This window comes from Fusarium oxysporum, chromosome 4 (genome assembly GCF_000149955.1).
Source record: "Fusarium oxysporum f. sp. lycopersici 4287 chromosome 4, whole genome shotgun sequence".
NCBI lineage: Eukaryota > Fungi > Ascomycota > Sordariomycetes > Hypocreales > Nectriaceae > Fusarium > Fusarium oxysporum.
The window spans coordinates 835148-854892 of record NC_030989.1 but is presented as its reverse complement, the minus strand read 5'-3'; the positions used below and the strand labels follow the sequence as shown (position 1 = coordinate 854892).

Here is a 19745-nt window from a genome sequence, read left to right as displayed (position 1 = left end):
CCAGCAGCCCAAGAAGTCATGCCCAGTTGCACCGAAATGTCAGGGGCGAGAAGGACGCTTTATCGGAATCAGACTTTAGACCTAGATTACAGGAGGAGGATGGCTCGCAAGGGCATCGTAAGTAGACGCAACAGTATTCATCGACCAGGTAATTTTATATGATACCCATTTCTTTCCTTTTGAGAAGAGTCACCGGAGCTATATCATGCTCGCTCCGGCGCCCATTGTGTTCATATTTTCCTTGTTTGTCTATTTTGCTCTTTCGGCTAGCACAGAGGGGTATGACCAGTCCATCCAAACAGACATTCGTATAAGCAGTCCGAATTACACGCCTGCCTATCCTACTATCGCTCACTCACACACAGACACATCAGAATTGTCATCTATAAACATGCTCTTTCTCTTTATTCTTCGCCACCCCCGCCGCCACCAATCTGCGCAGCCTTCTTGGCACTGCAAATGTCATCAACTCGGAGCAAAAGGCAAGCAGCCTGTTCAGATCGTCAGTATCCTCTTCTGTAGTTGTAAATGACAGGGAATGTCGTGAAATGCTTACCTCAATGGCGGTCTTGATACTCTGGAGCTTGATAGCCTGAGGCTCCCACACTCCGTACTCTTTCATATCTGCGATGGCACCTGTGTCACCGTTGACACCCCAGGTGCTCTTACCCTCGGCCTGCTTGGCTCGGAGATCTGTCAACACACGGACAGGGCTCTTGCCAGCGTTCTGGACGAGAGTTCGAGGAATAACCTCAAGAGCATCTGCTACAGCCTTGTAGGGCCACTGCTGGACACCCTCAATACTCTTGGCGAGTTGACCCAACCTCACGGATACGGCCATCTCTGTAGCACCACCGCCAGGCGATAACCGAGGAGAGAACATAACATTTCGTGCGACACCCATGGCATCCTGTAGGTTTCGCTCGATCTCGTTGAGGACATCCTTGGAGGGACCTCGGAGAAGGACTGTGCAGGCCTTAGGGTCCTGGCACTTGGTAAGGAATGTGAAGTACTCGTCTCCGATCTTCTCAATCTCGAACAAGCCACATCGGGTACCGACATCGGAGTCCTGGAGATCCTCTACTCTGTTGACGATGGTGGCACCGGTAGCGCGGGCTATTCTGTTGTTATCGGTCTTTCGAACTCGGCGGAGAGCTGTGATGTTGGCCTTCATGAAGTAGTGCTGGGCAAGATCTATGACAGAATTAGTAAGCCATGCTCCTCAGGAGTCATGAATTCAGAACGCACCAGACACTCCCTTCTCCGTAATGACAAGATCAGGCTTGACGGCGACAATCGCCTCGCACAAAGCCTTGACCTGCTCCTCCTCAATCTGCAGAATTCGATTCCAGTCATCCTCCTTGGTAATCTCGATGTTGGTTTGAGACTCGCCCTTCTTGTACTCAAGGGGGCAGTCGAGGAGAACGATTCGGGGGTTCTCAATGCGCCGGCGCATCTTGGGATGTGTGATGTCCTTGTTGAGCATAAGACCGTCAAGAACCCTACTGTCCTCGATCTCACCGCCGGGTACCTTCTCCACTCTGGCATATCGCTTGATGTCGACTTCAGTCTTGCCGTTACCAGCCTCCCATGTCACAGTGCGGACAGCCTTAAGGGCGAGGTCGCACATCTGATCCATCCATCGAGAAACAAACTTGGTGCCAATCGAAGAAGAGATGAGCTGGTACATGGCCTTGTCGTCGTTGACATCGATCGGCAGAGAGATCTCCTCGATGATCTCAAGGGCGTCTTTAAGGGCTCGCTTAAAGGCGGAAATGATGACGACAGGGTGGATGTTACGATCGAGCTGGGGAAGAGCTTGGGCGAGAATCTCACCAGCTGTTCAGATTATGTCAGTGATATGCTCAGCTAGCATTGCAGTATAGCCATGCTCTCTTACCCAAGATAATGACGGTTGTGGTTCCATCCCCAACTTCCTCGTCTTGTGTCCGGCTGAGCTCAATCATGCTCTTCGCGGCAGGGTGGGAGACCTCGATTTCTCGAAGGATAGCATGTCCGTCATTTGTGAGAACGATGCCGCCCATGGGGTCGAGCAGCATCTTTAGCATGGCCTTGGGGCCGAGGCATGATCGAATAATGTCGGCAACACTAGGATCGGTGGTTAGGGTCGGGCACGCGACTCGAGGATAGGGACAATGGCATACGTTTTGGCAGCAGCAATATTGGACAGCTGGGCTTTCCGGCCAGTCTGCCTCTCACCACTGTTGGTGTCTGTAGAATCTCGGTCAGCCTCGATTCCGAATTGAAAGAGATACCGAAAGCTCCCCTCTCAGGCTCAGGGCCCAGGGGTTCGCCCTCTAGTGTGGGGGTTGTATATTTTGTAGAGGTATAGACTCACTCATAACCACCACCGGAGCCTGCATGATGGGCGAGGTTTTTTAGTGTTTCTTCGGCTCAACGGTATAATTCTCTTTCAAGTGACGGCAGAAGATTCGATCGGGCGTGGTTCGAAGAAATGAAAGGTGCCGGGTTGTCGGTGTCGGAGGGGCAAAAGGCTAAAAGAACAGTTGTTGAGGGGCGAGCGCGCACATACAGAAAAGTTCAGTGGTGGATGTGGATATGGAGGATTTTTGGCGGGGACCTGGAGGCTCCCATCCTGCTTGCGCTCTCTCGGCTTTGATATTAACCCGCCCCGCCTTGCGTTTGCTTAGTAGCTCCCTGTCTACGGATACCTGTGGTAACTAATTGCAATTTTGACCAGCTCATGACCTGTCAGAGAATCCCCTGGAAAACGAAGGCGACCAATCATATAAGCCAAGAGCCGCTGAGCTTTGGAGCTCCCCTCCATCAATCGAGCTTGCAGTTGGAGAAGTCAATTGTCCATGATACAAAACTTTCCCATTATTATTGTGGCTGTTTCGAGGTGTCTACTACGTACTAAGCTACTCCAAGACAAGGCATAAAACAGTCCAAGACATTGAAACACAAAATTAACCCCCTTCTTGTCTGAGTTGAATCTATTCTGATTCATTGCCATCCAATTGCAGTACATGATGGCTGCGAAGAGAGCAGTCCAATCCATTCTGCCTAAATCACAGCCCCCAACTTGGACAGCCTCAAAGCGCATCACAGAGTTCATAGCACACGTTACCCCTGTAACATCTCTATCACAGGCCAATTTCTACGTTGAGTCTCTTCTTGAATCGGACAAACGTATACGCAACGCAACGCACAATATCACGGCGTGGCGCATTAGAGGTGAGGGTATTGGCCATCAACAATTCAATGACGATGGCGAGACGGGAGCCGGATCCCGACTCCTGCAGCTGATGCAGTCCATGGATCTTTGGGATTCTATGGTCGTGGTTACACGCTGGTATGGGGGTGCCCATTTAGGATCCAAAAGATTCAGATTGATCACTTCCGTGGCCAGTGACGCCTTTGCGAGAGCTGGTATGTCTGGAGACAAGAAGGATGATACACCTAAAGGGAAGAAAAAGAAGTAGTGCGAAATGCTGGGTTGCGCTGGCTGACTATGAAAGAACACGCCAGGTCTGTATTACCTGTGTAAGCCATCTAGTTCTCTGTCAAACCTATTTATATGCTAACATCTTCACACCAGTTACCAAGACTAAGCCTCAGTCTCTATAGGACATTCTGTTTCCCTTCATTCAGTGTCTAAGTCTGGTCAAATGCCGCCTTAACTCCAATCTAATTCCAATAGGTATTGTGGCGGTGACATCCATGTCCGTCTCACCTCAGCGCCTGTAGCAGGCAAATGCTGATGCTCCCTATGTCCGACTTGATATCAATCTCTGCTGGTCGATCATGCTCAATCTCGCTGAACCTCATTGCGCAATCCAGATGCTGCCCAAGCTGTCTTAGATTGATGGTTCCCGACACCCGGATTGGACATCGACGTTCGACCAGAATTGCCCTTCGATACTTGAGGTGCGACTTTAGTCCATTTACCTCCTTTCTTGGACTTGGCCTCAACGAGACAAATGTCACCTGACATGAGTGCTTGAACATAGTGCCAGTGATCCCGATCGCTGATGGCTTTCTCACCAAGGCGATCCCACCAGGATTCGTCGGCAGAGTAGCTGGGAGCATCCTCTATCCAGAGAAAGTCTGGAGGGAACTTCTTCATGAACCATGGATGGGGCGTTACTGCAAACGTTGGAATACCCTTCTCGCTGTATCTCCATTCGAGCGTCAGTTGGCGTGTCGCTTCTTGGGTGTAAGATTCCAAATTGAGTCGTCCGAAGTCCCCAAGATGTGCAAAGGCATCCTGCTGGGACGACCCTTGGCTTTTGGCTTGAGGAACGACCAAGGGCGGGTCCCATTCTTCCTTGATCTTCTTGATCTTAGACGTAGGAATGGCAAACACCATGGTGGCATCGGTCGTGTGATACTTCTCTGGCACAGGGCCTTTGATATCAAGAAGCGGCTTGACAATTTTGAACCATGTCCATCTCTGTTGCTGCAGCGGGCTTCCGCACGTGCTTCAAATTGGCAGTCAGTATTGTGCTCATGTTCACCCCTGAAGTTAACTCACACGTTTGCCTCATATAGAGTGATGCTGCCTTTTCGGGCATCTAGCTTGAGGGCATCCAAACTGTCTGCGATCTCAGCCGATACTGGACTGTGTGTACCGAGGCTCACACTCCGTTTCAGCATCTTGTTCCTCACCATGTCATGCTTGAAATGAAGTGAGTCAAGTTCAAGTTTCCAGTACCCGAAGCGGCGGCATGCCCATTCAAGCCACGCCATCAATCCTTCCGAATTTAGAGGAACAATGAGAGACGCGTCGTTTTTGTTAGGAAAGGGCTCAACACGCATGAGGCGCTCTGAAGGAAGATCAAGTATCGGGAAGGGAGCATAACGATTGTTGTTGGCAGATCCAGTAATGACATGGAGACGCTCACTAGCTACTCGTCTAGGAAAAATTGTAAGTATGAACTACCAACACGGATATATGATGATGATGGACACTCACACCGGAACCTCACGGGCCCTGATATGCTGAGACCTCTTCTTAAGAAATTCGGCTCGGCCAGTGGCTCCAGCCGCGTTGTTGATCAGCTCATGGTTGACCATCTCCACCCCCTTGCGATTGCTGACTCCTTTGGAGTGAAGACGAGAGAGTTCAGGCATCATATGATGATACACATCCATTTTCATCATCATTCCACTGACCGTCATGGTATCCATGGGTTGTGGTCCCGGGTTTCCCTGTGGGCCTTGTTGAAGCACCTCTTGCGTGGCATTCGTGCGTGCTAGGTTATTGGCAAAACCCATGGCGATGCCCTTTCGGAGCTTCTCGCGAACAGACAGAGTGCTAAGATGTTGCTGGGAGAGATCATGGTTTGTGTATCGATAAAGAGTGGCCTGGTCCTCGTCTCGTTCCTCTTCTTGTTGTTGCGGGTACGTTCTCCGACGGCTGGCGGCAGGACGAAGCGGATAACTAGCAGCGAAGGATCCAGTAGTTGGTCCCGGGTCAGGTTCCACGATCTTAGGAACTTTGGCCTCATTTGACTTGCGCTGCGTAGCGGACATGTTTGAGAACCTTGGCCGGTGGAATGCTGCAGGGTCTGTTTCTCTCATCGTTCCTCCCGGCGACTCAACAACATATGTAGCCCGACACCTCTTGGTGTTTTCGGGTTCAGGCCGTGGGCTAAGCAAATGCTTGCCCGTGGTATTTAGCAAGCTCACCATATTTGTAGCAGCGGAGGCAAATGGAGTGTTGGAAAGTTGTTTAGAACAATAGAGTTGCCGCGCACACTTGTCTCCACTATAACACATGCGGTATGGGGATGAAGGTATCACGAATGTGCGAAGATGAAGAACAAAGGGATGAAAAGATCGGCTGAATAAGTGACAATGGATGAAGAAGTGTGGAGCGAGGTTGCCTTTCGAGATGGAAGGCACCTTGAAGATGCGCTGAATCATTCACTTCCTATCACTGCCCCAGGTAAATGAAGGCATTCATTACAGTGAGGAACAAACTCCGTTACCTATAAAAGCGTGGTTATGATAGAGTTCGTGAACCTGCAGAAATTCGCCGCTACCTCTTGCTTTTAGGAACACCACCACAGTGCTTTAAGTAGGTATCTAATCGGCCAGCTGTGTCCTGTAAAGTTGTCTTGTGATTGTTGACCTCCTCGGTTAACCCACTGAAGCACTATACAAATGCTTCAGAGTTGCCTCTGTTGTGACGCAAGTCATAACTACCTACAATCTTCTCATATGTTTGAATAAGACAGCTGCAAAACCATTGCTCTGCTCTAAAAGCGTAAATATTGATGTTGTGGTCAAACGGCGTTTCTCACTTTACTAAGCAAGGAGTCGATGAGGAAATGCCACTATCCGCAAAATGTGGTTACACAAGATTTGTTTGACCAAAAAGTCCACTGACCTTAACGAGGACCGATGCCCCACTATGGATTTTAATTGTGATTCATGGTCAAAAGTTGCTAAGTGAACATACCAATCTACCTTGGCACTGGAGCTGACACAATGTCCCAAATTATTAGATTGTAGAAACAATATAATGGCTACTTGCTTCGCAATACACCTTAGGCAATAGAGCACTCATTTATAAGATATCTTCTGCACTGGAATAGTGATGGTAGTAATGAGTCATTATTTAGCCAATATCTTAGGTTCAGGCTCTGAAAAACACGAGCTGGCCCACACATCGTGACAGTAAATCTCTTTCAGGCGATTCTTTGCTAGAACATTCAACCAACGGTATCCTCATCAGTTCTTGAATAGAGCAGCGGCCACTTGACAGAAAATATATGTCTCCACCGTCAATGCAAGTCGCCAAGCAGGCCAATTCGGGCTCGTCTTGGCAGAAAGCTCACCGTGATCGGAGTAAAGTTCCTTTCTCCCCTCTGAACTGATGATAATCTCATGGATCTTCAGAAGATCTTGACATGTAAAGAGCGGTTACAAATGCTATACACTCTGCAATTTAGCTTGCTTCGAAATATTATTCTCTGAACGCAGAGCATCGGTACAAGTGCTATTCATGTTTTTTTTATCAGGCATAAACATGCAGGAACGTCGCCTACATCTTATTCTACAAAGCTTCCCTTGCATGACTGCCGTCATCTGGCTTGGTTATTTCCATTGATGGAAGAACTTTTAGCTAAGATCTTATCTGATGAAAATGATATAAAGCGTCAAGAACCAGGGTTTCGGGATAAACGGACGACATGGACAGGCTCCACAAAGGTCAAGCTGACGTAGTTTATTGCCACGTACTTGAATAGAAATTCATGTATATTGACCTTTGTTAATTTGTTTAACTCCGAGGACTTCTCTAGTTATACGGTTGGAGGAACTTGAACAGACTCAAGGCAATACGTGGGCATGACATGGCACAAATCAGTGCTTTATCTTCACATAAAAGAGTAAAACCAAGAGCACCACTCTCAGATTCCATTCAGATGAGGTATTTAAAACCCAGCCATGCCATGACAACAGTGCTGAACTAAACGTCTTAATGCCTGTCGATCCCCATCTGATAACTTTCAAGAACAAGCTTAATGTTACCCTTACCCACCAACAATCCACTCAGCGCCGGCACTTATGCTAGATCCAGCAACCATATGTGGGGAGTTTATCAATCTCATCTAATCTCTTACAAGATCCTCTGCCCACGATGGATATAAAAAGGGCATTGGCGAGTCTTCAAGACTTGCTTTTCAGGCCATTTCCTCTTTGTCTTTGTCGGTTCTGAAAATGAAGTTCGCCACTATTATCGGCTCGGCTCTGCTGGGCTTTGCTTCTGCTGGTAACACTACTACCCGGAAAACCACCTACGACTACATCGTAGCCGGTGCCGGAGCGTCGGGTCTGATTGTTGCCGAGAGACTTGCCAATGCTGGCCACAAGGTTCTTCTTGTTGAGCGTGGTGGTCCTTCATTTTATTCCACGGGTAACCGTGATGACTTGATGAAGTGGAACAAAACCGTCACCGCATACGATGTTCCAGGCATGGCCTACTACACCGATATCTCACCGACCATTCAGTGGTGCACAGACATTGCTGCCTCAGCAGGTTGCTTGCTCGGTGGATCTACCATGTTGAACGCTCTCATGTTTGTCAAGCCCCGAGCTGCTGACTTTGAGGGCTGGCCTAGGAGATGGCAATGGGAGGATGGAGTGTCCGATGCTGCCAAGAGCGTTTTTGAACGTATGCCCGGGAGCATTCTTCCCTCGGCCGATGGAAAGCGCTATGATGATGGTGCCTTTGAGGTTATGTCAAAGTTCCTTGAGAGCAATGGCTGGGATGAGGTCAATGCTCTTGAGAACGTCGAGGCGAAGGATAAGATCTTTACGCACCCTCCTTGGCTGGTAAGTCCGATCTCTATACTTGCTAGAAGACTCTAACATCACTTAGATCAGCAATGGACTTCGAGGTGGTCCCGTGCGTGATATTCTACCCGCTGCACAGGCCCTCGACAACTTCAGCTTGCAGCTTCACGCCAAGGTCATCCGTGCTGTTCGCAAGGGCCCTATCATTACCGGCATCGAAGTGGAGCATGACGACGGTTCTCGTGAGATCATTAAGCTGAGCAAGGGTGGTTCCGTGGTCCTCTCATCCGGCACCCACTCGACACCTCGAATCCTCTTCAACTCAGGTATTGGACCAAAGAAGCAAATCCGCATTGTCCAGTCCGGCTCTACGAATGTGAAGCTCCCTCCTGCCTCCCAGTGGATCGACCTTCCCGTTGGCCAGCGCCTGAAGGACCATCCCATTGTTGTCGTAGATTTCCAGACCAAGAATAAGCTTCAAGCCCTTCCCAGGGAGGCATTCACTGAGCCTAACGATGAGACTGTTGAGTTGTTTGCTGAAGGAAGTGGCCTTCTCTCGCAGTCAGCTCAGCGTCTTAACTTCTGGAAGAGCGTCGAAGGCAATGATGGCGTGACCCGCTATGTGCAAGGCACAGTCAATGCCCCTGAGAACAACACCATCTCAGCCAAGGTCTATCTCACCCACGGTCTTACATCCCATGGAACCCTCGAGATTACTCCTGGGGGCAACACCAACATCACTCAAAAGCCATTCCTCAATACCGAGGGTGACCGCGATGCTCTCAAGACCTTTGTCGCCGAACTTCTTAGCTACGCGCGTAAGCCTGGTAGCGTTCTGAGTGTGCCTAACAATGTCACCGCCGACACTATTCTCGAGGTTTCGTACAGTGGCAACCATCATCTCGGGTCGGCTAATATGGGAGCCAAGAACGATGGCAAGAGCGTCGTTGGGCCTGACACCCGAGTTTGGGGAACCAAGAACCTGTTTGTTGTCGATGGTAGCATGCATCCTGAGGTTCCAACTGGAAATACCCAGGCTTCCATTATGGTTGCTGCTGCACACGCTGCTAACAAGATCTTGGCTGTTTCCTCCAAGCGACACTAAAAGAATATTCATGCCCTTGTGGTCAGGGAAAACTGAAGAGTGCCGAATGTATCAGATGTATAGTACAGTTCTGTGCCCACCATTAAGAAATAGACAAAAGCTAGATATAGAGCTCACAGCTGTGGAGCATCAACCTGATAGAGTCCACGGTCTTATGGTGAAGAAGCAGCCATTGCGTAAAACTACCAAGAGCAAGGCTTTATAGAACTATCTCTTGCGCCGTTGGTCGTGATTCGTAAAATGCCAACTCAAATGGCTCATTTCAGAGCCATCCCACCAAATACTCGGTCCAATTCTGCACCTTGGTCCTCTGTCGCATTCGTATTGGTTCCGCTCTGAGTGTTTTGATGCTCTGGTACGTTTCCAGCACCTTGTTGCTGCACCGGTGTACTCCTCTCAGGCTCCAACATGTGCATCTCACTATCGAGCCAACCCGGCGCAACTCTCCTCTTCTCCGCGAGTTCACGCGCCTTGATCTTCTCATCAAATTCTCGGAGTTCACGCTCTGCATCCTCTTGCATCTTGGTCACGTAAGCTTGAAGTGCGCGGCATGAGGCGATGATGTCTTCTGGATGTGCCGCATGACCAGAGTTGGATACCACGTATTTAGGCTTGGTTTGGCCTGCGGGGTTATCTGATGCTGCCTCGATGCCCAGGGACGAGGGTGGGATGTTTGAGGGCATAGTCTTGTAGTTATACGAGAGTGTTGTCGCTGTTGGAAGTGACACAAATGGAGAGACTGTCAAAGGGACTTGTTCCAGAAGGGGATGGGATCCTGTGGTTGAATTAGCTTTATATCGTGCATCGTGCATGAGTGAAGCCTACGCTTGTTGTCATGCATATTGGCAATTATACGCAATCTTGCTGTATTAGGATATCGGCTCAAGCGCTTTTATATGATCTTGCAGATATCTTTCTCCCGTAATACTTAATGATAGGTCCTGTGTATAGAGACGAGGGAATTTGGAATCGTGTAAGGCTGAATATGTAAGTCAATTTGAGGTTGAGGTCAAGCGACGCGCCTGTCTGGTCAGTCATCACAGTGCGATAAGCTTATCGATAAGGCTCAACCTACGATAAAGCTCTCCCACCTTCGCGATGTACATTTTCTTCAGCTGCCTGGTGAACCCCTCCACTCCAAACAAACCAGTTCACGCCAAACACCCAATCATGTTGCCAACGACAATCCGCACACCACCAAAGGCCGAAGACTACACGCCTCTGGCCGAGTACCAGTCAACAACACCCGAAAGCTTCGTCAGTGGAAAGCCTGTCCTTCACTACCATCTCGAAGGCGCAAAGGCATGGGTTCCCAAGACGGAATGCGGTAGCCTAGCTCTATTTCCTGCAGACTCAAACGAGAAGCCTAGTGCTCCTGAAGGCGACAACATAAATGGTGATGTCGAGGAGCTTGTGGAGCAGGCAGTGGATGTCTTTGTGAACTCAGAGTATGTCTAATGTTTCAAATGGTATAACTCAAACTAACATCGCAAAGGGCCTTGACTATCTTCAGTCCCAAGGTTGAGGCAGGTGTCTCAATTCCTTATCCCTCGATATCCATCCACGCGATCAAGCAGCTAGGTCCCGAAACAGATGCGCCGCGCACCCAAGCCGTATGGATGCAGCTTGAATTCTCAGACGGTGGTGCCGAAGATGACGATTTCAGCACAATAGATCTCACCATCATCCCACCCAAATCAGATTCTGAGCCCAGCGCCGCTAAGCAACTGTACGACGCCATGGCCAACTGCTCTGACCTTCACCCTGACCCCAATGATGGCGAAGAGGACGAGGATGAGTACGACCGTATTGTCTTCGAGGGCAGCGAGGAGCACCAGGCCATTGAGGGGTTCACAGGCGTTCTGCGTGGTGCTAGTAATGGCGGTCTACCGCCTCCTATGCCTGGTAGCGGCGGCTGGATCACGGCGGATAACGTGAACGAGTATTTCGACGAGGATGGCAATTGGATCGGGCCCGGCGCTGAGGGCCAAGAGGAAGAACTGGGAGAAGGCGCAGGAAGAGTGCGAGATCGCGATGAAGCCGAGGGCGCTGATGCAGTCGAAACCGCAGCCGCTGATGATCCCGAGAACAAGCGACCACGAGTGGAGTAATAGATGATACCTCACGAGAGAACATGGCAGGGCGTTATGGTATAAAAGACAAAATTAATCGATGCATTACGAGTTTCAGTTTGATATAGCAACTCAAGAAAAGAAACTTTTTTTTTTTTTTCCACAATGCAGCCAGTATAAATACGATCTTCTATTAAGATTACGTCCGAAGGGTATATATCCAACAAGCTTCTACCTAAGCTACCTACAGATCAATCCAATAAAACTTACGAGTCCGAAAGCTCCCGGTAAATCCAATCCCCAGTAGAAAGTGCATAAATTAGCCTGCTGATGTTACATGAGATGATGAGTCCTCGACAAACAAAAGAAACCCAAAAGAAAATGATGAAGAAAAATTAAAAAACCTTCCATTTACATGCGTAGACATCGTCCCTTCGCATCCACAGGCGAACTCTTCAAAAATCCATCCGCGTCGTATAATCCAATCGAATCCACGCTCTTGCGCTTACTATCGCGTTTGCTTTCAGCGATGAGCTCACTCACAGTTCCAAGTTTGGTCTTGCTTGGTGCCCGGCTCAAGTCGCGAGTATCGCGTCCCATATTCGCGCTCCTTCGTGTCTCTCTGAGCCCACTTGATGTCGACGATGGTTCTTGATTCTCTTTCCCTTCATCAATATCATCCTCGCGTATTTCAACTCCTAAATTTGAACGATTGCTGCGGCTTTGTGGTAGTGGACGAGTTGGCATAGGTGGCACAACTGATCCCGACGAGTTCTTGTTAGGACTTCCGAGATTGAGATAGTTTTGGCGACCAGACATGCTAGCTCTAGGCGTGACTGGATTTATGGTTCTTCGTGAGAAGCTACTGGTCAAGTTCAACATCGGCAGTGTCGGCGAATCAGGTTCGTTGACAGAAGATCCTAACGAGTTACCGCTGTAAGAACTAACCATGCTGTTCATCCTCCTGAGCTCCATGATCGAATTTCCGAGGGATCCCATGCTTGGTACAGTCGGCGGTGCAAGATTCGGCATATCCTTCTTCGAGCGTGAGATGGAACGGCGAAGGGGTGATCCTGTAGAAATCGCGCTTGGGGAGTCCACCGGTGGCTCATCATGATATATGGTATTCGCTGTTGAGGACATTTGTCGCAGATGCTGTGAGAACTCTCGTCTCGGCATTGGCGATACAGGCTTTGGCATGACGATCTGGTCGACTTGGGCGATATGTTTTGGTGGCTCAGGGAGTGCTCTCTTGGGTGCGGTGCCCATTAACAACGATAACATATCCTGCTCATCAAAAGGCGAAGAAGTCATTGTCGAGGGGCTCGGTACTGTCGCCACGCTATGTCTGTTCTCTTGCAACAGTGGCCTCACACGCTCCGGCACTTCAGGTTTAGGGCTCTCGCTCATCCTGTTTCCAAGTGAAAGTGTGCTATCTCCCTCGGTAGTCGTCACAGATGGTGTCAGGATGCTGGTGTATGAATTGCTGACAGGGAACGCAAGAGCAATACCATCTTGATCGCGTGAATACGTATCGTTGCGCTGAAATCGCTCTGGTGGCGGTTGCAAGTATGAGGAGATAGGAGGGCCTCCAACAGCTTGTGTGCTTACAAACGAAGGCCGAAGTTGTCCTGTTGTGTTGAAGATGGATTGTCCGCCTGGGATCGATATGCTCAAATTCCTTCCCCTTTTGTGTGATGCTCGGTTTCCAAACAAAGATCCTCTGCTTTCTGAGCTCATAAATCCAGGTGTCTTCCGCTCGACAAATGGATCTGGCTGGTCCTTTTCTTCGGGGTCATTGGCGCTGTACAGTGTCGAAAGTGAACTTGATGCCTGGCTGTCTTGTGAGGCCCGCCTATCGGGGCTATCTTCTTTTGCAGACTGTTTATGTGAAGTCTTCTTCTGAGGGTTTTGCTTCTCGGGGCTTGGGTCTTCCGGGGCGTCCCATTGACGCCCTCTCATTCGACTTGGGCTTGACAGTCCTCCTGGCAATACGAGCTCTTGCGTCGCCTCGGCAATCAAGCTGTTTGCAGCACTTCCAATCGAGCTAGTAGAAACCTGTCGACTCTGCGCATCTGTAGGTACCACATGGATAGTAGCTCTCTTGGTAGGGCTCGGCGGGATCCTCGAGATGCGAACTGTTCCAGTTGTGTTGGTTGAGTCCTCAGATGATATGGTCTTGTGACTATGTGGCGTTTTTGTAGGAGAGTTCTTGCGTGGTGTGCTTCTCACTGATGAGATCTTCTGTGGTGAACGTTTTGTTGGTGAGCTGCGTGAGTTCTTGCTTGGCGAACGGCTCGTTCCGTCTCGGAGTCGCTGTTCTGTACTTCGAAGGATATCTCGAAGATCTGTATCTGTTACAGAAGCTCGTACACGAGCTCTTGAGGGAGCTCGCACAGGACTCGTCTGAGCCTCATCTTCTGGCATAGGTAGTTCAGGTGCAGTTTTGCTTGGCTTGAGAGTCTCGGCACTTTGTCGCTTTTGAACTTTGTTCCCTTGCTCAAGCTCCTGACTACCCTGTGCCTTTTCTAGGTCATCATCCGTCATGAGAGTTGGAATTGTTGGTGCTCTTCCCAGCCATCCATCGCGACTAAAGAGACTATCGCGACGACTCCTGCTAACTCTTGGACCATGGAATCTATCCTCTTCAACCCAGCTACTCGATCGTCCTCGTTTTCCGTTTCCACCGAAGAAGGTAAAGCTGTTATATGTCGGAAGTGGTGGTAATACCGGTGGCAGCGAGAGTGAGAGTCGACTAACTGATCTTGACATGGCGTATTTGCGCTTGACCAGCCGCTTTGTAAAGATCGATCGTCTATGGTCCTCGACATTCTCCGACACTTGATATACAGTAGTCGCGTCCTCTTTATCTCGAGACTTGACGCGCCAAGTAAGAAGAAAGCCGATCGCCGCAAAGAGAAGGATTGCACCACCAATGGAAAATGTGAGGATCCATCCGAGACCAAGTCCACCGGCTCCATGAATGGCTCTGCGTGAAATATTCGAGAGATCCATCATTATTTACACTGCCGTAGCTGAATCGTGAGAAATCCTTAGCCAGCAGCAGTGCTTCATGAGTATCGAGAATCAATAAGTTCAGTACACGAAGCTTGAAAAGGACAGACAACATGAGATGACGGAATCCAAATGAAGGAGAAACCCTTCAAAGGGGAAAAGCCCGCTTTCATCTTAATTCTTGAATTGCGTGTCGACGTTTTTGCTGAGGTTATTTCCAGGGTCTCAGTTCAATATCATGAGGAATGTGTTGCTAGGTGTTACCCATTCCAGCCTCAGCAAACCACGACACCGGCTTCACGACACTCTAAGATAGCTGCACCGCCTTGGCTTCGGAAAATTCAAGAAACCTTCAATTAAGTCGTCGTTTCGACCAGCATATAATCATGATGTATAGATGGTAAACCGTAGAGTTACAGTCTGCTTCGAAACAAGGAAAACATATGGGTTATCACACAGTTTTTCAGCTGGGAATATCGGGAATACGTAATCACCAGGGAGATTACTCCTCGAAATTGGCTGTACGAGTTGTGATCATTCATCATTCCTGTATTTGTAGCAGGTTGTTTCTCTCTAAGTTTACATGTTCCCAAACTCGTGGGCTGCCATTGTCCTCCTATGAAGAAAAAAAACCTCCAAGCCAAATGCTCCTCTTCCAACCATGCATAACATACGAACACCTGGAACCAGCCAGACAATAGAAGCAGATGTTTTTGTCCTTTTTTGTTTTCCTTTTTAATCTCATTTTTAAATGTTAGAAATATCGATGTCCATGCCCATGCCCATGCCCATGCAGGTGAGCTCCACGACGTCTCCTCCTGGGTGGCGCTGCTGCTGGTACTGCTGAGGGTGTGACAACAGCAGTTGATGTAACAGTAACAACCACAACTTCCTCTTGGAGATCGGTCACATAGACCACTTCCTCATCCCAGAGGATCTTGCTCACGAGGTTACCGTTTGTTACAAACTGTGTGCTGAAGTAACTCTTTGTGTCTGTCACAGGCTGCAGCTCAGGCGCTGGAGTGGTTGTAGGTGCCGAAGCAGGGAGAGGCTCAGCAATCGTAGACTCCTTGATTGCAGCCGCGCCCACATCTCCAGCGTCAATTGTGGGGATGAGGACTTCGTCTGTGGACAAAGATGGCTTCTGTTCAACGGATGATGGAACATCTTTAGTAGTGGTCTTAGAGCTTGGGCCAGGAGCCGGAGCCCCATAGGCTGACGACACCTTGAAAACTTGACCAGGAAGAGGCGAGGCAGAGTTCTCTGGTCGGTCACCAGGTGAGTAGGTCAATGTGGGTGCATGAGCACCATCGGTTGGGTCAGGCTGCTCGACGTCGGAGCCATCTCCATTGGGAACTCCATCGCCACCAGGAAGCTCTTTCATAGGACCCTTCACATCCTCGTTAGCCAAAGCTTTGGGAAGCTTCATCTCGCATGAGGTGGCCTTCTGTTCGCTAACAACGTCGAAGAGAGGGCAGTCCTCAATTCTTCCTGTTTCGCTGGTGCAGGTATTGATGGCATCCTGAAGGAACTCTTCCTCCCAGCCCATAATGAAATCTGCATGTAAACCGTAGCCTAATAGAAAAGGTCAAAAAGTACACTGTTTTGAGACAAGAGCTTAAACATACCGGTAGTGTCTCCGTTGGCAAAGACAAAGCGACCGTTACGATCGGAGAAAGCGGCCGTGTTCCAGATGACCTCATACATGAGACTAGGTAGCCGGACAGGATACTCCTCGGGGCAAGTACCTGTCATGACGAGATCGGGGAACGCGACGTGGTCCTTGTGATTCTGGCTGTCAACAGCATCACCGCCCTTCCAGCATGATGGGAACATGATTTCAAGACGGATGCCATCGGCACAGTTCGCATCGAGATAAGCCTTGTCAGGCATGTAGTGACGATAGAGGGTACCCTCGGGGGCTTTTTGGTAGTTCAGACAGTTGAATCCGAGTGCCCGTTGAGCTAGATCGCTTTGCGTGGTCTGACCGAGAGCTTGCCACATAGACTTCTCCGGGTCTGGCTTGCTTGGATCACCGATGGTGTAGCTTCTTCGGTCATTTGAACCAGAGAGCATTCTGAAGTCAGGAGGGAAAGCAGTCACGTTATCTCCAAAAAGGAGGTAGTAACTATAGAGCATTAGCTTCCAGTTTGTGGTGTTTGATCATTCAAGATCATGGGTATTGCTTTCCAGGATCCTTAAAGAAGTACTTACGCAAGCATACCACCCACTTGAGGAACAAGCTCAAACTCTCCAGAATCGCCATCTTGGAAATACATAGCAGGATGCCAGTAAGAAGACTTGTCTTGTGTTACTCGACACGATGTACAATCGGCATCTAGGAGTTGTTCGGTGGTGACGGTTTCGGCGAAGTCTGTGCGGTATTAGCGAAGCTCTTTAGGCGCCCTACTGCTTGCTGTATAATGGCACGAACAGCATCACAGAAAGGTCTCATTGTTCACGACTTACTGGAAGACCCATGAATTGAGTGGGCATGCTTAGAAACTGTGCCAGGATCGACGATGGGATCAATACGGGCAAGTCCCACACGACCAGGGCACTCCATGCGCCAGAAAGCATGGGCGCCACCTACTAGGCCAGCAGAAAGAGTGATGAGTGATTTGAGCATCTTGATGGTATTGGCCTATTCAGGCGTGAAGTTCAGCCTTCGAGAGGCGATATTTGAAAGAGTGGACGATGCAACGAGGCGATCTGCATGAGAGACGTTAGAATTGTGATGATGATGATGATGATGATGAAGAAGAAGAAGAAGAAAAGTGCATATTTAGCGGAAAGTGCAAGCAATCGTCCAGATTTAACAGAGGGAAAGAGCATTGCTGTCGAGCATGAAACGGAAGGAGGGACTCAGGCGGAAGCCAGCTGGCAGCGGATAGCCGCCACAGGTACGGCTCAATGCGCGAAATGGGAAAGAGGCATTTTTGAAAGACCGTTTTCCCAAGGAGAAATGAACAATATTATGTTCTTTGTGTCTTTTGAAAAGACAGGTGCTTTTTTTGAGTCGTTGTAGTCGAGTTCCGATCATGGTGATGTGAAGACATAAGTGGAAGTGGAAGTGTACTCACCGTCAACGTACTGTGGAGTTTCAGTCAAATCGATGATGAGTTTCTGTAATCCTCGAAACTCCCTTTCCGAACAATATTGATTCAAAAAGAAACGAAAGAAGGGATCAAAGAGGAAATATTGAAACCAAAAGCTGTAATGGCTGGGGATGCCTTTATTGCTCTTGACGGTCGCAACACTCTTGCGAATAGTCTGGCCAGCCCCGCTGAGAATCCGAGACCCTGAATTCCAACGCGTGGTTCGGATCCCAACGTCGAGGTCACTGCCACACTTCCGGATTGAGCCACCGGATCCTTTGATGGTGCTGGATTGAACCAAAGAATGCTTTGTCCAATGGTGCCGCTTCTGGTTTACGGACGCCAACTCCCGCACAATCGGTGGACTTGTCTCAGCGTAGAGTGGTTGACAGACGCTTCGGGAAGTTTTTGGCAGAAATTCAATTAAACTGAACCAGAAGAGTCTCGGTAGTGGAGAGTAATGATGTCGACTGTTCAGATGAAAGTCGTTTTCGAAATGAGCGGTTGACAAGCCTCGTTGATAAACTTTAGGGAACCGTTGGAGCCTATATCAGCCTGCCGTTTTCTGTAACGACTTGACGATCAACGGTTTTGACAAGGTTCGGTAGATCCAGGCAAAGTTATTGCGAAGGAATGGTTATGATACAAGCGTGATTCTCCCCAAGTCTTGCGAGTCGCGTTTCTTTCGCAAAACGCTTCACCTTTTAAGATCTCGAGCTGTCGATACTCTTCACAATACAGGAACCAGATAATCGGTATTTTGAATAATAAACGAATGAGATTGAACGGGCAGAATCGCAAGGAACGTGGGTATGGTCGAAACCAGAAGAGAGTGTAGATACGAACGTCAAAGAGACGGAAAAGAGAGTTGAATGAGTGTGAAGCGAGCCAGCCCGAACTTCAAAAGAGTGAATGGATAAAACCCGAGAATAAAAGCAATCGAAAAGGAATGGAATAACAAAAGGGAAATGCACAGCTGGAAAGATGGAGAATGGAGAATGGAGAGGACGATCGTCCGCGAAGTGGGAGCACACGCCGCTAGAACATGGCATTGACAGGCAAAGCAAAGAGCATGGGGTGTTTGGTTCTAGCCCGGGGGCAATTCAATTCATCTTGGCACTCAACGGAGCATTTCTCTTCTGAGAGGGGAGGGGATAGTTTGGTTGTGTCGCAGTCAAAATTGCATCGGTTCCAAGGGTCAACCTATAACGCACAGGGGTATTAGAGTGGTCTTGTGTCGTGATACCGAACTAAGAAGAATACCCTGGGGTCATTGGCCGATCTTGAAGGTTGTAAGCGCTGGTAGGGGCAAATAGCATGTCGTAAATACCTCTCCATGGATGAACGGCACGCGATAAATGCAGGTACAGGGCACCCAGCAGCTGGTGGTCGGAATGAATACATGGAGATCTCCAAGGCTGTCCCTGGATAATGCCAGTTAGCAGCAAGCCCAGGGGACGTCTCGGCAGAAGAGTTGCCGAATCAGAGCCTGTACACAGCATCGGGTCACATTGCGAACGGCGCCAGAAGGTCTGGGCTTCCATCATTTCTCCTGTCAATCACAACGGATGAGCAACTCTCCAGATTGGAATCTACAGATCTTCACTGTTCAGCCAAACATTGATTGGATTCCTGCGCCTTGCAGAGTCGCGCGGGCTCCACCACGTGCACAATTGCTTAAATGATTGCATAACATCGAATGGCCAAATCTCCTTCGTACGGCATTCTATTACACACTAAAGGGAAGACTAGGACATGCTGGTCATTCACGGTTAGATCGGTCGCTAATTACTCTCTCATGATCTGTGTGGCTATGACGCCGTTGGACTGCTTCTGGTAAATTGTCTCAGATTGTGTGTCGTCAAGTTTGCGGATGGCTGGTTTGCTAGTGTCGTGAGCGAGGCAAGGGTCCAAGCCTCAAAGACAAAGGGAGAGACAAGGGGTTTTCTAAGTGGTAACGAACGAAACCTCTCTGAATGAGAGCTGATTGATGGCCATGATCTTCAGGTCCTGGGTGTTCATCCTCATTTGTCTGTTTCGTTGATATGTCTCTACAAGAGTTTCAACGTTGTAAATTCCCAAACATTTATTTGCTTTGCATAAGGATTTACATCCAGGGGTTGGAATATCTGAGGGGGGCCAAGATGCCTGAAACGGGTTTCACTT

General features: G+C 49.1%; 8 protein-coding genes across 9 annotated transcripts; 3 read left to right on the top strand and 5 right to left on the bottom strand.

The window, feature by feature from the left end:
• Positions 1–404: 404 nt before the first annotated feature.
• On the bottom strand, positions 405–2634 carry FOXG_07692 (T-complex protein 1 subunit gamma; the record flags this gene model as incomplete). Its single annotated transcript, XM_018386289.1, has 5 exons — positions 2360–2634; positions 2166–2232; positions 1249–2109; positions 557–1194; positions 405–491 (listed from the first exon to the last, which is right to left on the bottom strand). The coding sequence occupies exons 3-5, from the start codon at positions 1688–1690 to the stop codon at positions 405–407; spliced, it is 1167 nt and encodes a 388-aa protein (XP_018243428.1). The 5' UTR covers positions 1691–2109; positions 2166–2232; positions 2360–2634.
• Positions 2635–3014: 380 nt separating this feature from the next.
• Positions 3015–3596, top strand: FOXG_07691 (uncharacterized protein; the record flags this gene model as incomplete). The annotated part of the gene is made up of 3 exons (XM_018386288.1): positions 3015–3414; positions 3504–3528; positions 3584–3596. The coding sequence occupies 3 exons, from the start codon at positions 3015–3017 to the stop codon at positions 3594–3596; spliced, it is 438 nt and encodes a 145-aa protein (XP_018243427.1).
• FOXG_19527 (uncharacterized protein) lies at positions 3588–5854 on the bottom strand. The gene is made up of 2 exons (XM_018399750.1): positions 4961–5854; positions 3588–4900 (listed from the first exon to the last, which is right to left on the bottom strand). Exons 1-2 carry the CDS (start codon positions 5764–5766, stop codon positions 4516–4518), a joined length of 1191 nt encoding a protein of 396 aa, XP_018243426.1. The 5' UTR covers positions 5767–5854; the 3' UTR covers positions 3588–4515.
• Positions 5855–7713: 1859 nt separating this feature from the next.
• Positions 7714–9394, top strand: FOXG_07688 (uncharacterized protein; the record flags this gene model as incomplete). The annotated part of the gene is made up of 2 exons (XM_018386287.1): positions 7714–8328; positions 8375–9394. The coding sequence occupies 2 exons, from the start codon at positions 7714–7716 to the stop codon at positions 9392–9394; spliced, it is 1635 nt and encodes a 544-aa protein (XP_018243425.1).
• Positions 9395–9431: 37 nt separating this feature from the next.
• On the bottom strand, positions 9432–10376 carry FOXG_07687 (uncharacterized protein). Its single transcript, XM_018386286.1, has 2 exons — positions 10220–10376; positions 9432–10169 (listed from the first exon to the last, which is right to left on the bottom strand). The coding sequence occupies exons 1-2, from the start codon at positions 10233–10235 to the stop codon at positions 9652–9654; spliced, it is 534 nt and encodes a 177-aa protein (XP_018243424.1). The 5' UTR covers positions 10236–10376; the 3' UTR covers positions 9432–9651.
• Positions 10377–10498: 122 nt separating this feature from the next.
• FOXG_07686 (uncharacterized protein) lies at positions 10499–11737 on the top strand. Its single transcript, XM_018386285.1, has 2 exons — positions 10499–10842; positions 10890–11737. The coding sequence occupies exons 1-2, from the start codon at positions 10565–10567 to the stop codon at positions 11503–11505; spliced, it is 894 nt and encodes a 297-aa protein (XP_018243423.1). The 5' UTR covers positions 10499–10564; the 3' UTR covers positions 11506–11737.
• On the bottom strand, positions 11623–14665 carry FOXG_07685 (uncharacterized protein). The gene has a single exon (XM_018386284.1). It carries the CDS (start codon positions 14482–14484, stop codon positions 11878–11880), a length of 2607 nt encoding a protein of 868 aa, XP_018243422.1. The 5' UTR covers positions 14485–14665; the 3' UTR covers positions 11623–11877.
• Positions 14666–14949: 284 nt separating this feature from the next.
• On the bottom strand, positions 14950–18643 carry FOXG_07684 (uncharacterized protein). Of its 2 annotated transcripts, XM_018386282.1 has the most exons (5): positions 17565–18643; positions 16951–17193; positions 16696–16855; positions 16110–16609; positions 14950–16056 (listed from the first exon to the last, which is right to left on the bottom strand). In XM_018386282.1, exons 2-5 carry the CDS (start codon positions 17108–17110, stop codon positions 15236–15238), a joined length of 1641 nt encoding a protein of 546 aa, XP_018243420.1. In that variant the 5' UTR covers positions 17111–17193; positions 17565–18643; the 3' UTR covers positions 14950–15235. The 2 variants fall into 2 exon arrangements, with proteins under 2 accessions (XP_018243420.1, XP_018243421.1); XM_018386283.1 differs by lacking the exon at positions 17565–18643 and having other exon boundaries at positions 16951–17549.
• Positions 18644–19745: the final 1102 nt, after the last annotated feature.